Source organism: Brachyhypopomus gauderio, unplaced genomic scaffold (assembly GCF_052324685.1).
Source record: "Brachyhypopomus gauderio isolate BG-103 unplaced genomic scaffold, BGAUD_0.2 sc71, whole genome shotgun sequence".
Lineage (NCBI taxonomy): Eukaryota > Metazoa > Chordata > Actinopteri > Gymnotiformes > Hypopomidae > Brachyhypopomus > Brachyhypopomus gauderio.
In genome coordinates this window covers 107,109-122,550 of record NW_027506892.1, presented here as the reverse complement: position 1 = coordinate 122,550, position 15,442 = coordinate 107,109, and the positions used below count along the sequence as shown (strand labels likewise).

The following is a 15,442-nucleotide window of genomic DNA, read 5'->3' as shown; positions in this document are numbered from 1 at the left end:
ACCAGAATCCGCTTTGATTTTGTTTTTCATTTAGCGAGTCTGCAACTGTAATGGCTTGAGGTTGTCCTGAGTCAGATAGGGTGTTAACATACCTGTCAAACAGCACTGCTCACTTTCTTGACTGCATGGCTTTTTGGTTGATGTGACAATCTTGACGGAGCTAAACGTCTGTAATGTTTGGCACATCTGGGAGTTTTGATTGACGTCTGAGGCTCTGAGCTCCCTCTGCTAACGCTGCATGGGCTCACAGCCTTCAGGACCCTAAGGGCAGTAGCGGTCCAGTACTGTCAGATGGAAGCAGCCCAAGAGTTTGAAAGGTTTTGTTTTTATTTAAACCCCTTCAGAAAGGACTAGTTGAGCTAAGGTGAGTCGCTAGAGACATGTAATGTTCTTCGGTTATTTATGAAGTTCTTATAAAGGCTGAATCGAATCTAGAACTCTTACCGGATAGACCTCTCGGCTCACAAATTTTGATGTGCCTGACCGCTTGCCAGCGCTAGGATTTTAAACAGCACAGGAGTTGATGAAATGGAGGTCATCAACTTGTGCATCAAGTTAGGGTTAGGGTCAGGTGAACCTATGGTCCATTTCAAGTTCAAGCATTTGGTCTCATCTCGCAGGTCCATGGCACATCTCTTTTTCTACATGATTTTGGTCCTTTCACCTTTCCAAATATCCTGACAGTTGACGACATGTCTCTGATTGGCTGATGCAGGTGGAGGATCTCATCCATCGGACCAGTCACACGCTGCAGCTGCTCATTGAGTACGACCCAGTCAGGCAGCGATTGGACCGGCTGCGTCTGGGAAGCACCGGGAACCGCCTGGGCGTGCCCGCCTCCTCCCGCATGCGTCTGTCTTCTCCGTCAGACGGAGTGATTGAGAGGAATGACTCCGATGAGGGGACACTCAAAAGAAGGTCGCTCAGGTAAGGAGGTCGCACAGGTTGCCTTCCCAGAATGCTCTGTCTGTTTTATGAATACTGTCAAGTTGTATGAATAAATCTAGAAAGTAAAAGGTGTGTGCACACTTAGTTAATTTTTATATTATTATTTCTAAATTATTGAGATGAGCTTTTCTATGTTGACTTGCAGGCGTAGTAACAGTATATGTAAGTCTCCGGGGCCGACCTCTCCCAAGGAGCACCCGCTGGTGGCACGGGACATCGGCCGCTCAGAGTCCCTCCGTGCCTCATCCAGCTGTTCCCACCGCATCTTCCGACCATGTGACCTCATCCACGGCGAGGTGCTCGGCAAGGGCTTCTTTGGCCAGGCCCTCAAGGTCCGTCCCCTCTCCACCCTCATCCTTCCCCGTGGTTTGTCCTTCTGCTAGGGCGGAGTTGGTGCTGGGTGGTGATGCAGGTGTAGATGTGCCTCTGCTCTGCTCACCAATTTCTCTTTAGAATCTGCTTTAACTTCTAGTATGTGGGTTCAGAATGTATAAACCACATGCTGATTTTCACTAGTTCAAGCTGTGTAATGTCCTTTAATATAATTTATGTTCAATCGGAATAGTCCAGATTGGAGCTCAGAAAGTCTCTGCTGATCTTCCCACGTGTGTTGCAGGGAGCTGATGATAGATTGTGTTGTCATTCAGGTTACCCATAAGGCAACAGGGGAGGTTATGGTCATGAAGGAGCTGATTCGTTGTGATGAGGAGACACAGAAGACCTTCCTGCAGGAGGTAAGGCCTGCCCAGTCCCTCAGCCTCCATTAGTCAGCTGTGTTACGATTCACAGGTTGGGGCTTGTGGAGTTTGAGACTTCTGGTCTGAGCAGATGTGTCTCATTTTCCTACTAGGTCAAAGTGATGAGGAGTCTAGACCACCCCCATGTCCTCAAGTTCATTGGCGTTTTGTACAAGGACAAGCGTCTCAACCTGATCACGGAGTTCATTGAGGGGGGGACCCTGAAGGACGTCATCAGGGACATGGTAAGGGCTGGCATGACCTGCGTCTCCTCCAGAGTTTAGACTTTCTACCTGTGGTCCTGAGGAGTAATAATTGGTGTCTGGTTGAACACCAGTTTTTTGTGTTTTTTCCTGTGAGATAAAGTCTGCAGTTGGAGGATTACATGGCCACAGTGGGAGGGGGGGGGGGGGGGGGGGGCAGAGAAAGCAAACTATACATTCACTGTGTGGCTTGGTAAGGAATGCAGGGGGAGGGAGGGAGAGAGAGGGAAAGTGTTTCCAGGTGAGAGGGAGTTCAAAGGGAAGGTTGTTTTGCAGCAAACACCCCCCCCAACAGTCGGGTCTTGTCTCTGGACCCAGTAGCCCACGTCCTGACGCTCAGACACTGACACCCGCCACTTCGCAGTCGTTGGAACAGCGGCAGTGTGAGGGCTGTACGTAGACCATACTGACGACTGATCAGATGACTGATGTAGACCATACTAATCTACATCAGACATCATTAATCCACATCGGACGCCACTGATTCGCGTCACTAATCCACATCACATTTGCCACATCGTGACGTGTACAGGTGAATGTACCTGGAACTACAGAGTGGTCACATGACCCGTTTCCAGCACATTTGCCTGCGTTTGCCTGCACATCAGTAAAACAAACTGTCATTGGTCCAGAGGAGGAGGCAGCGGTCACATGCTCTTCTCTTCTTTTGTTTACAGTTTGTAATGTCTTTTTTTTTTTCTTCTCTCATTCCTCAGGACCCATTCCCATGGAGACAGAGGGTTAGCTTTGCCAAGGGCATCGCTTCAGGAATGGTGAGTTAGTCATTAACATGCAGAACAGAGATATATTTTACTACTCACTGCAAATATTCAATATTTGACTCAAGCTTGCAAACTTGAATCATATCCAGTCAGAATCTGAAGCTGTGTTTACATCTAACTTTTCCAAAAGTGGGTCCAGTGCTTTGTGTTCCTGCTAAACTGTGAGACTATTTCCCTTGATCTGATAGCATAGCTGTGCTGTTTCTGAGGAAACCAGTTACACACCGACAGACAATGAAAATGTGTCTTATTGTAGATTAGTGGCTATAGATCATGTATATACATCACTGCCAGGACATGTGAAGTGTGTTTGCATACACACTGTCCTGTTCTTTTATCAAAACACACCTTTGCTTATTCAGCAAGTCACCTCACAAGGCTTCTTAACCATTTCAGTCCATACAGTATCAGCAGGTCTACAATGTTATCTCCTCCCAGACTCCAGCACTGCACAATCTGGTTTTATAATTTTGACCTCATTCTTTCCAGGCCTACCTGCATTCAATGAGCATCATCCATAGAGATCTCAACTCCCATAACTGCCTGGTAAAACTGGTATGTGACCTCCACCTCCCCCTCTTCATCCTCCTCCTCCTCCTCCTCATTTCTACAGGATTGTTCCACTCTTGTTCCACCCGTTCATTCACTGACTTGTAGTTCCAGCTCCATCTAGATCTGTTCCTGTGTAGTATCTGCCTTGAGCTGCAAAGTCTGAGTCCATAGAACAGGCCTAACCCTGGTGAAGAGCTACTTTAGGCCCAACACTGCAGGATTAGTTGAGTGAGGACCAGTTGCACTTTCTTGTCAGCACAAGTTGAGTTTGGGAAGGTAAAAAAACAAAAACAGGTTACGTAAGACTTTAACAAGAGACACAGAGGGGGTGTGTGGGGGGGGGGGGGGGGGGGGGGGGGGAGTCTGTTTGTGCAAGTGCAAGAGACTTCTCAAAAACAGTTCATAAAAGTTTTGGAAAAGAGACTGCTATGGAAATGTTCATAAACTTAGACTTTAGCAATAAACTCTGAAACAGTGTTGAAAATCCCCTGTAAAAGCCTTCATTAACCTGCAAAAAAGATTCTCACAATACTTAAGTACTCAGTTTCAACTTCCACCGTGGTGAACAATTAACTCCAGCAGTAATCTCTGACCCCTGACCTGATCCCGGCAGGATAACACGGTGGTGGTGGCTGACTTCGGACTATCCCGTCTGGTCATGGAAGACAAGCCCACAAACAAGAAAAGGATATTCCGCCGTAGAGACCGAAAGAAGCGCTACACGGTGGTGGGAAACCCCTACTGGATGGCTCCGGAGATGCTGAATGGTGAGGAAGACTCTAGAACCCTACGGAATAAAGACACTTCCCTTTACCGCCTACAGAGGGCAGTCTTGTGGTCTCGCTGTGGAAAACTTGTAACTACAGATGATCATTTTGTTGCCAGAAGTTTTGAGTTTGCTCTGTGTGATGCCTTTTATATAGCTCAGGTTGTTATAATAATAATAATAATAATAATAATAAAGTGACTTGTATGCCATTACAAACATGCAAGCGCAGAAAACAAACTCAAACAAGACCAAAGGGGGCAGGGGATTAGCATCCATATTGTAGCTTATGATATAGTAGTTGAAGTTGGTCAGTAGTTAAAGTTGTCTGAGCTCAAGGCTTTGAAAGCTCTTTGTTCCTTTGTCTGAAATGGTTGTTTGTGTTGTGCAGGTAAACGCTATGATGAGAAGGTGGACGTCTTCTCTTTCGGCATCGTGCTCTGCGAGGTAGGCTCCGGTGTGGGTGGGTGGGCGGGTGGGTTTGTGGGTGTGTGAACTCTCAGCCTGGCTCTGTGTGTCCATTCACACAATCTCTCTCTGCGTCTCCTCCAGATCATCGGCCAGGTTTACGCTGACCCAGAGTGCCTGCCCCGCACACATGACTTCGGCCTCAACGTTGGCAAGTTCCTGGAGAAGTTCCTCCCTGAGGACTGCCCGCCTGCCTTCTTCTCATTGGCTGTGGCCTGCTGTGACCTCACTCCAGACAGTCGGTGAGTGCAGAAGAGTGCTGGACGGCCCTCCAGAAATGTGGCTTTTCTTGGGCCCAAACAAAGCTGCTACAGTCATAGGCTAAAGACACCTGTGGTGCCCTGCTGCAGGGGGTGTATGGCAGGACAGTATTCCACAGACCAAGAGTCTCTTAGGTTACAGTAGTGCTATTGCAAACCTGGGTCAAACAGTATGCTCTGCTGAACTTGCTACTGAGCAGTTGTAGCTGAGGGATAAAGATACTCCATAACAAGCTGTTCCTGAATCAGGATTTGAAGGCGTGTACTGTGGTGGCATTTTTTTTTAACTACCCCCAGTGATTTTTCAACACGTCTGTCATGCCAGCTGTTGTTATGACTTCAGTTGCAAGGGAGGTGAAGAGATGTAAACAAATGATAGTCGTGAAGAACAATACACACACTCCTTACTGCATTCCCGCCTGCTCTGCAGTGACCCACCCCCCCCTTCAGTGCAGCATGCAGGTTATTCCCCAACACTCCAGACACCCGTGGAGAAAAATCTTCACACAGCACCAAAGCTGAACATGCCATGCTGTGTGCACACACCCCGTGGACTTTGTCTTCCCTGTTTACCCCAGATAAACTGGCCTCCAGCTCCTACGTCTTACTTCCAGCTCCCACAATGCACATCCTGCCTCAGTTCAGTCTTTAATACATACTGGCCCAACATGTGGCATAGGAGAAGAAAGGTTACATGCTAACTGCCCTCACCCTGCCGGCTTTCTGCCTTTCTTAAATCTACTGCTTTGAACTCTGCATGTGATCGTGTTGTTTTGGGGAATGATCAACCTGCCTAGCGCAAAGCTGAGTTGTATGAGAGGTTTTTTGCCCCTTCTAGTAGGGCTGAACGATTAATTGCATTTGCGATAATCTCATGATATTTAAAAACGCGATTCTCTAATCGCACAGGCTGCGATTTAAACTGGTCACGTGACTTGGGAGCTAGCCGAGCCGAGGACGAACGGAGCAAACTCGAGCAGGAGGCAGAGAGGTGGAGAAGTGAAGTTAACACAGCACACTTTAACTTGTTGCACAATGGCTTCAGGCTCGACAGAAGCTGACACAACTGAAAGTCTAATACCAAAGAGGGGCAGCACATCAGTTGTGTGAAATTACTTTGGCTTTTTAAAAGATGCTGCTCAACGTCAGGTACCTTGTAAAACGTGTCTTGCTACTGTTGCTACAACGCGAGGAAACACTACAAACCTTTTTCAGCATAAAAAAAAACACTACAAAGCCTCGTATGATATTTGTAAGGTTAAAATGCCAACGACCAGTGCTGCGTCTTCAAATACGCCAAAGTGTTTCTCTGCGCTTATACAGCTTTAGTATGCGGTGAGCAGCGAAATACCGTAAAATCACGCATATAGGCGCAATAAGATTTAAAGCACGGATGAATCGCGAAAGTGCGGATAGCTTGACCTCGGTCCAGCAGACAGGGTTCACTGACTGAACCGTTTGAAAGTGTAACTCCTTATGGATGTAATTGGAAGCAGCACGCTAAAATAACTCGGGCAGTAACGGAGTTCATAGTGAAAGACATGATGTCCGTTAATATAGTGAACAAGCCCGGCTTCATGGCTTTGTTAAACACACTGGATATGCGCTACCAAATGCCCTCACGCACATATTTTAGCCAAGTTGCTAAACCTGCAGGGTTGCCAACTCTCACGCATTGAGCATCTTAGACTAAAAAGTTACTAGTTCGCTCTGGCGCCAACCACAGGCGGTCGATCGATCGCGATATAATAATAATACTTAAATTTTGTCCATTTTACACCGCCCCGATAACAACAAATTACGTTCGCCACCCACTCCAGGTTCAAGTCTCACTCCAAGCAATCTTGAAAAGTTGGCAACCCTGTATCTGAGCTATATAAAAAAATGCCGAAACAGAGTTTCCTGAAAACAGTGGGAAAATCGTGATTTTAAATTGCAATCGCAATTTATAGATAAAAAATTGCAATTAGATTATTTTCCAAAATCGTTCAGCCCTACCTTCTAGTGAGACCCTTGGCCAGACCAGGCATTGTTCTCTTTCCTGGACCTTACACACCTGGACCAGGTAGTCAGGAGCTGAAGAGGTTTTCAGTAACCTGCCCAGAAGTGGAACTGGGGTAATGAGGACTGGATGAAGGTGTAACTATTCTGTCCTCTTCTTAACCCTCTGTAGACCAGCCTTCCATAAACTGGAGGACTGTTTTGAGGCCCTGGCGCTGAACCAGGAGTTGGGCATCCCTCTCCCTGCCGAGCTTGACGAGATGCAGCACAGCCTGTGGAAGATCCAGGGAACAAACCCAGACGAGCTCTCCCCAAACCCCAGCCCCACTACCCGGGCCCCGGAGCAGAGCACTGCGGACAGCAATGGCATGTAGCCGGGCCGGACGTGGGCCTCCAACCACTTGCTCACTCACCCGCACCCCCTCAGCACTCGGTAAGTCTCTACCAAGACTGCGGAAGGTTATGTGAGTCTGCATAGCCTGGTCCCGCGGAGTTCCTACGTTTGTCAGGAACGAGGATCAGACGACGGTGGTGGACAATCATCCTAGAATGATCTTGTTGGCATTTGGAATTTCTAGAGCATTCCAGAACCATGGATGGAGCTCCCCAATGTTCTATCAGGCTTATTTCGGTGGTTTCAAACTTCCTTGTCCCCGCCCTTACATAACAGACTTGAGATAATAACAGATTTGAGAGATTTTGGCAACACTTTCACCATTTATCTCTGGAGTGCCTACAGATAGAGGCATCAGGACAAACTTGTAAAACAAATGTTTCCTACATGACTTGCAGCTGCTAGCTTCTGTGAACAAAAAAAGCCCCTATGACCGTCTCATTAGTGTCTGTCTGTTAGCTTGTTATTAAATCAGTGGTATGTTATAGTGAAGACTAAGTTTTGACAAATGTGTAGTAGTGCTATCTTAATATATTAGAAGTCTTCAAAACAAGACTGTTAAAAGTATGTTTAAATCACTTTGTCACTGAATAATAAACACTTTGGCAGATTAATTTGTTGAGCTCTTCTGCCCCCTGGTGGTTGTTTACATTAGCGTGCATACCTCTCTCCAGGGCTTATGACCAGTCTCTTTGTAATTAAAAAAAATGCAGTTTGTTTATTTTCTAAATGGACAGTCAGGGTCAAACTCTTTGAGAGAGCTTCAGTTTTTTTCTTCTGTAACTCCCAGTGATTATCTTATATGTTGGTAAATAAGTGATTTGATCTTTAACCTGTTTTCAGGGTGATCTTTGTCTTTGGATTATATATTAGACAGCGTTGTATGTTTCCAGCATAATGCAAGCAGCTACATGTGGTGCAGTTGTTATGATAGTTGGCACAGAGCACATAAAACTGCCCTCACCTTGAACACAACTCCCATAAACAAAACTGGAGATGCATTGTTCTGTTAATAACTGATAAAACTGATGTAAAAAAAATTGTATAAAGGTTGATGGGTAAATCTATGGGTTTGTTGATCACAGAAATTTGTAAAATGTACAAACTTGTTCCTAGCATCCTCTTTCAAAGGTACCAGTGTGTACAATACTGACCACTACTGTGTATGAGTGTAGTGTTTTTATAAATAAATGATCAAATGAGCACGACTGGCCTTTTTCCTACTACACAATGGTTCACTATTGTACCTTCACAATGAGAATTAGAAACCAGGGATTCCTGGAGACAGCACAAGGTCTTGGTGGTGGTGCAGTGGTGGTGCAGCAGTGTTGTGGGTGGGGGTTGTTTCCCTGCAGCCAAGTTTAATTCAGCATTGAAATTGTAATTTCTATTAAATTAAGAGGTATGTGATAGATAGATAGATAGATAGATAGATAGATAGATAGATAGATAGATAGATAGATAGATAGAGCGAGCGAGCTTTATTGATCCCTTGGGACAGATCCCTTCGGGAAATTGCATTTCTCCAGTAGCAGCGTTACAGTACCGTAATGTTTACAAGCACTAAGACAAAGATTAAACACACAACATAATAATAATAATAAAGATAAACTTTAAAGAAAATAAGGCAATATATAAAAGGATGTAATTGCACATAGCCCATTATGGAGTATTGCAGCCCATTATGTAGTATTGTGATTCTGATTGATTATATTATAACATATTGCACATAGCCCGGTTTATAGGTGATCAGCTAATTCCCAGACATCCTCAGTCTACCCATTGGCACATCCACCTATTTAACTCCTCCCCCCCCTCTTTCCCAGAGAGGAGTTGTATAGTTTGATGGCATGAGGGACAAAGGAGTGTTTTGAGTCGATTAGTCCTGCACCTGGGAAGTAGTAGTCTGTCACTAAACACACTCCTCTGTTGTGGTTAATGTTAGTGGAGTAGAACAAAGACCAACACTGCAAGGTTGTTACATCCTCGACTGGGCTGGGGGGCATAACAGTGTTGCTATAGTAGACACCTTTTATAGATGCAAAAGTACCTATAAAATCCAGACATGCCAAGGAAATGTCACAGACTTTTCTTGTTATCTGATGGAGAAAAAGTCTGGATGTCATACCTTAACATCTACAGGTTGAACTATGCCATGGCCAACCAACTTTCCAACTTTTAAATAACCACTGCACCTTTTCCAAACTCGCACTTATCAAAGTTTAAAACAAGGGAAGCATCTTGTAGCTTACTAAAACAAACTAAAACGTGCATGTGGTGTTCCTATGTGACCATAACCCTAGTTGGGACAAACTAGAGTGCTTGAAATGAAGTTATAATCACTAACTCGCAGGATTTAAATGTCTGGTTAACTTAAATCTTTTTTTTATTTATTTTTTTTATCTGGATGTGTAGGCTATTCTATATGAAGCACACATCTCTACATTCATCAAGGGTTATTTTAATAAGGGGAGTATGATTTTGGTGAGGCCAACACAATACCTGCCAAAATTATACTCCCGAATATCATCTGTAGCGTCTTTGTGTGCAAACGAGGCACGACACCTGTTAGCAAGAACTCGTAGTTAATTCATAGATGTGATCTTTTGACATCTCCTCGTCTATCTTTATTGAAAGCCATTGTGTGGGGATTAATTCACAATATTGTGACGGCGCCAGCCACACGGACATTGTGTATTTATTTGTAAATTGTAAATAGTCCGTTTAAGTGAGTTGATAGTTATTTTGATGTTTTTAGTTATGGTGGTTGGGGACTGTAACTGACCAGGATCATTAGTTTAAATTCACTGGATTAAGTAATTTTGGTTTTGTGTGTTGATGTATTTATATTCTGTGCATGTTTGTGTGTGTTTTGGATTTGTATGGTTGAATTTGTCCTGCTGGGGATGCCGTGGATTGCACGAGGCGGAATGCCTATAAAGGTAAAGAAGTCACAGGTCAATCAATCAATCAAATTTTATTTATATAGCGCTTTTTACAACAGTTGTTGTCACAAAGCAGCTTTACAAGTGCCGAGTCCTAGCCCCCAGTGAGCAAGCCAAAGGCGACAGTGGCAAGGAAAAACTCCCTAGTTTTTTTTGCATGAGGAAGAAACCTTGAGAGGAACCAAGACTCAGGGGGGGAACCCATCCTCCTCTGGCCGACACCGGTCACCATGACAACAACAACAATTTAGACAGAAAGAAGAGAAAGAAAAGGAAAAATATGTAATAATGTCCATCATGATGTATGCATCCGGTTAGGCAGGAGGTGGCTGGCTCAGGATGGATCGCTGGTCTCCTCATCTCATTATTCCTCAAGCAGGCGGGCAGCCATGTGGAGAAATGAAACAGGGAAAATTAGCTCTGTATGAGGACATATACAGGACAGGTAAAATTATAAACATTTCCGGAGTGTGGCAGCAACTCCGGCATTTAGTTAAATTATTACAGCCTAGCTAAAAAGGCAGAACCAGAAGGTAACATAGGCTTGGGGGCATTCTGAGACAATGGCATCAGTCCACTGCACTGTCAACAAACTTGAGTGACCACGAGCAGTGACAGGACGACAGCACCAGCGCCCCAGTCTACCATAAAACCCTTCGTTTATGAACCCCTGGATCTGTACTTTTATCTAAGGGGGGATATTAATTATCAAACGCTAAACTAAATAAGTGGGTTTTCAACCTAGACTTAAAGATTGTGACTGTGTCGGAGTCCCGGACGCATTTAGGAAGATTATTCCAAAGCTGGGGGGCCTTACAAGAAAAGGCTCTTCCCCCTGCTGTTACCTTATTAATTTTTGGAACTAATAAAAGACCAGCACCTTGTGATCTTAGTGGGCGTGGGGGTTCGTAATAGGAAATAAGTTCCTGAAGGTACTCAGAAGCAAGCCCGTGCAATGCTTTATAAGTTAATAAAAGAATTTTAAAGTCAATACGGAATTTAACTGGGAGTCAATGCAGGGCTGATAGGACTGGACTGATATGCTGAAATTTTCTAGTTCTGGTCAGAACCCTGGCTGCGGCATTTTGAACTATTTGAAGTTTATTTAGATTCCTATTTGAACATCCTGACAGTAGTGCATTGCAGTAGTCTGCAACGAGCCTTACGAGGAGTCATGAACAAAACAATTCTCTTATTCCACTAGAGTGTAGCAGTAACAATTTTATGAAATTCTTTAATGATAAGATTGATAAAATTAGGGAAAACATTAGTAGTGCTATCTCAGAGCCTGTCAACATGCCAATGCACCTTGACAGCTGTCTGGTCAGCTCTGATGCCCTGTTAGAGTCCTTCTCCTCAATTGGTCGTGAGGAGCTTATTTCACTGGTGGCCGACGCTGCTTCCTGCCGACGCTGCTTCCTGCCGACGCTGCTTCCTGCCGACGCTGCTTCCTGCCGACGCTGCTTCCTGCCGACGCTGTTGCGGAGCGAATTTTGATTGTTTCTCTAAAGTGTGATAATCTGTTTACGTACTAATCTTTACTTTTTGCCTCCCTAGACAACTATTACAGGTAGTGCTTCCACTATCAAGACAGTTGACTACTCTCTTCGACTGGAAACATCTTCGACATTTCGACATCTTAACCGAAGCTAAGTATTTCATCATGTCTGAGTCCCTTGTTGCTTGTGTTGAGTGTGGCATGTATAGCTACTCTTCTTCCGTCAGTAGTGATAATAATAATTATATTTGTGTGAAGTGTAGGTTAGTTATTAGTATGACGGAGAAGATTTCGCTTTTAGAGGAACGCATCCGGGCTTTAGAAAGTCCTAGAAAGTTTGTAGCAGCTAGCGCAGCTAGCGTAGCGGCTAGCGCAGCTAGCGTAGCGGCTAGCGCAGCTAGCGTAGCAGGCCCGGGTTGCACAGCTGTAGCTAGCGAGCCCTCAGCTCCGGCATTAGAGCCCTCGCAGCGGGGCGATTGGGTGACGTCTCGGCGGCATAACCGTAGGGCTGAGCACCGTCCTTCTCAGGTTCCCGTGTCAAACAGGTTTGCCCCACTCAGTAATACACCGACTGAGCGACCTGTTAAAAGAGCTCTGGTGATAGGAGATTCACAGCTCAGACACGTGAACGTAGCGACTAGTTTAGAGACACCAGCGGCCATAGTCAAGTGTATCCCGGGGGCTAGAGCGCCTGACATCAGGGCTAATTTAAAGGTGCTGGCTAAACGTAAATATTCTAAGATAGTTATACACGTCGGCACCAATGATGTGGGATTGAGACAGTCTGAGATCACCAAGGATAATGTTAAAGAGGTGTGCGAGTTAGCGGGGACGATGTCAGATGCCGTAATATGCTCTGGTCCCATTCCAGTTCGGCGTGGCGCTGAAACCTACAGCAGGTTATGGGCGTTACACCGCTGGATGTCTAAATGGTGCTCAGATAACAAAGTGGGCTATATAGATAATTGGACACGTTTTGAGGGCAGGCCTGGCCTTTTGAAGCGAGACGGCATTCACCCCTCTTGGGAGGGTGCTGCTCTCATTTCTCATAGCATATCTGCTAGGCTTAATAGTGGTAGTGTAGGTGTAGTTAATGGGGATTGACAAACCAGAGCCGAGGCCAGGCAGCAGACAAACAGGCTAATCCGACTGTCTGCGAGCTGCAAAGAGACGTCACCTAGGTCACACCAGATTGAAACTGTGTCTGTTCCTCGAGTACCAAAAAATAATTCTCGTAAAGTTAGTAGACAAAATTTAATCAATGTTAAATTCAACTATGCTCCCTCAGAGAGCAGTTTAAATCTGAAACTAGGACTACTAAATATTAGATCCCTGTCATCTAAAGCATTGCTTGTTAATGAAATGATTACCGATCATGATCTATGCATGCTTTGCTTGACGGAAACCTGGACCCGACCAGACGACTATATGGCCCTAAATGAAGCTTCTCCCTCTGGCTATAGATATGTCCATAACCCCCGTCCAAATGGTCGAGGAGGTGGGGTCGCCACAATATATGACTCTGATATAGGCATTTCTCAAAAATTTGGCTTCAAGTTTAATTCTTTTGAACACCTCATCCTCACTGTATCAAATGTTTCAAATTTAACAAGCAACAAAGTGTCACAGTCGTTTATGTTAATTACTATTTACCGCCCCCCTGGTTCATACTCTGAGTTCTTGCAGGAGTTTTCAGACTTCCTGTCTCATGTAGTGCTATCAGCCGATAAGGTGATTATAGTGGGTGACTTTAATATCCATTTTGAAAATCGGTGTGACTCTTTTAGCATTCATTTTCAAGCAATTCTTGATTCAATGGGTATCACTCAGAATGTGGTGGGTCCTACGCATAACTGTAGTCATACTTTAGACTTGGTCTTGTCATTTGGTATTGACATATCCAGTTTAGCAATTCTTCCTCAGAGTGAGGCTGTTTCTGACCACAGCCTCATAACATACGAGTTGTGTTTAACTGACTGTGTTCATCGGCCACCCCGCTATCGAATTAAACGAGCTATAACACCCAGCACCATAGCCGCGCTCACTGATATTTTACCGGGTCTGACAAACACTGATCCACTTGTAGCTCCGGAAGGACTAGAGCGTTTCACCGAGCACGTCGAGACTTCCCTTCGTACAGCTTTAGACAAAGTTGCACCACTACGATATAAGAGAGCCACGGAGAGAAGAATAGCGCCATGGTACAATGAGCACATGCGTAGCCTCAAACGAACCGCGCGGATCCTGGAACGTAAATGGCAAAATTTGAAGTTAGAAGTGTATAGACTATCATGGAAAAGCAGCCTTATTGAATATAAGCATGCCCTCCATACGGCAAAGTCCTTATACTTATCGGCCTTAATAGAAAAACATAAAAACAATTCAGGACTCCTTTTTAAAACTGTTTCCAGCCTTACGAGGAGTCATGAACAAAACAATTCTCTTATTCCACTAGAGTGTAGCAGTAACAATTTTATGAAATTCTTTAATGATAAGATTGATAAAATTAGGGAAAACATTAGTAGTGCTATCTCAGAGCCTGTCAACATGCCAATGCACCTTGACAGCTGTCTGGTCAGCTCTGATGCCCTGTTCGAGTCCTTCTCCCCAATTGGTCGTGAGGAGCTTATTTCACTGGTGAAATCTGCTAAACCCTCCACATGCATACTAGATGCTGTACCAACCCATCTACTTAAAGAATTACTGCACAGCAATGTAGAACCATTGCTTACTATAATAAATTATTCTCTGAGCCTGGGCTACGTTCCCAGTTCATTTAAACTTGCAGTCATCAAGCCGCTAATTAAAAAACCTGGTCTTAACCCCCAAGAACTGTCCAACTATAGGCCAATTTCTAATCTGTCATTCATATCCAAAATTTTAGAGAAAGTAGTTTCTTCACAACTCTCTTCCTTCTTACAGACAGAACATGTCTTAGAGTTATTTCAGTCTGGATTTAGAGCTCATCACAGCACTGAAACAGCACTAACTAAAGTACTGAATGATCTCTTAATATCCTCTGATAAAGGACACATTTCGTTTCTCATACTGCTAGACCTCAGTGCTGCTTTTGACACCATTGATCATAATATTCTACTTAATAGACTGGAGACACTCATTGGCATAAGAGGTCAAGCACTCTCCTGGTTCAGGTCCTACCTGACAGATCGTTACCAATTTGTGCTAGTAAATAACGAATGCTCTGAGCATTCTAAAGTAAAGTATGGTGTCCCACAAGGATCTGTACTGGGCCCCATATTATTCTCATTATATATGCTACCACTGGGCACTATCATTCGTAGGCATGGTATTAGCTTCCATTGCTACGCAGATGATACTCAGTTGTATATATCTTCTAATCCAGATGATACCACCACAACTCTCAAGATTGAGAACTGCGTCCAGGATATTAAAAACTGGATGGCGTCTAATTTTCTTAAACTAAATTCTGACAAGACTGAGGTACTGATTCTTGGGCCTAAAGCTGTTAGAAGCAATTGGGCTGATATTCCCCTTACCCTAGATGGTTTTTCAGTAACACCAAAATCTACTGCAAAAAGTTTAGGTGTCACTATTGATTCTGATCTTTCATTTGACACACATGTATGCAATGTCACTAAGGCTGCCTTTTTCCATTTACGTAATATTGCCAAGCTGAGACACTTACTTTCATTAGCTGATGCAGAGAAGCTAGTTCATGCTTTTGTCTCGTCGAGATTGGACTACTGTAATAGTCTTCTAATTGGATGCTCTAAACAGTCCATAAAGAAGCTACAACTTGTACAAAATGCCGCAGCTAGAGTCCTAACCAAGGCTAGGAAATTCGAT

The 15,442-nt window shown here is 44.4% G+C and overlaps 1 protein-coding gene across 4 annotated transcripts in view; it reads left to right on the top strand.

Moving 5' to 3' along the window:
- Nucleotides 1–14,801, top strand: part of limk2 (LIM domain kinase 2) — a 48,635-nt gene extending 33,834 nt beyond the window's left edge. For 2 of the 4 annotated variants that reach the window (XM_076989907.1, XM_076989905.1), the window contains 10 exons: nucleotides 716–927; nucleotides 1,094–1,280; nucleotides 1,596–1,682; nucleotides 1,799–1,930; nucleotides 2,665–2,721; nucleotides 3,220–3,285; nucleotides 3,896–4,049; nucleotides 4,440–4,495; nucleotides 4,601–4,758; nucleotides 6,950–8,374. In XM_076989907.1, the coding sequence (XP_076846022.1) occupies nucleotides 716–927; nucleotides 1,094–1,280; nucleotides 1,596–1,682; nucleotides 1,799–1,930; nucleotides 2,665–2,721; nucleotides 3,220–3,285; nucleotides 3,896–4,049; nucleotides 4,440–4,495; nucleotides 4,601–4,758; nucleotides 6,950–7,151 (1,311 nt within the window). In that variant the 3' untranslated portion in view covers nucleotides 7,152–8,374. Of the gene's footprint in view, nucleotides 1–715; nucleotides 928–1,093; nucleotides 1,281–1,595; nucleotides 1,683–1,798; nucleotides 1,931–2,664; nucleotides 2,722–3,219; nucleotides 3,286–3,895; nucleotides 4,050–4,439; nucleotides 4,496–4,600; nucleotides 4,759–6,949; nucleotides 8,375–10,096; nucleotides 10,114–11,673 lie in introns of those variants that run through there. The other 2 variants (XR_013125098.1, XR_013125099.1) reach the window with 2 other exon arrangements.
- The last annotated feature ends 641 nt before the right edge of the window (nucleotides 14,802–15,442 follow it).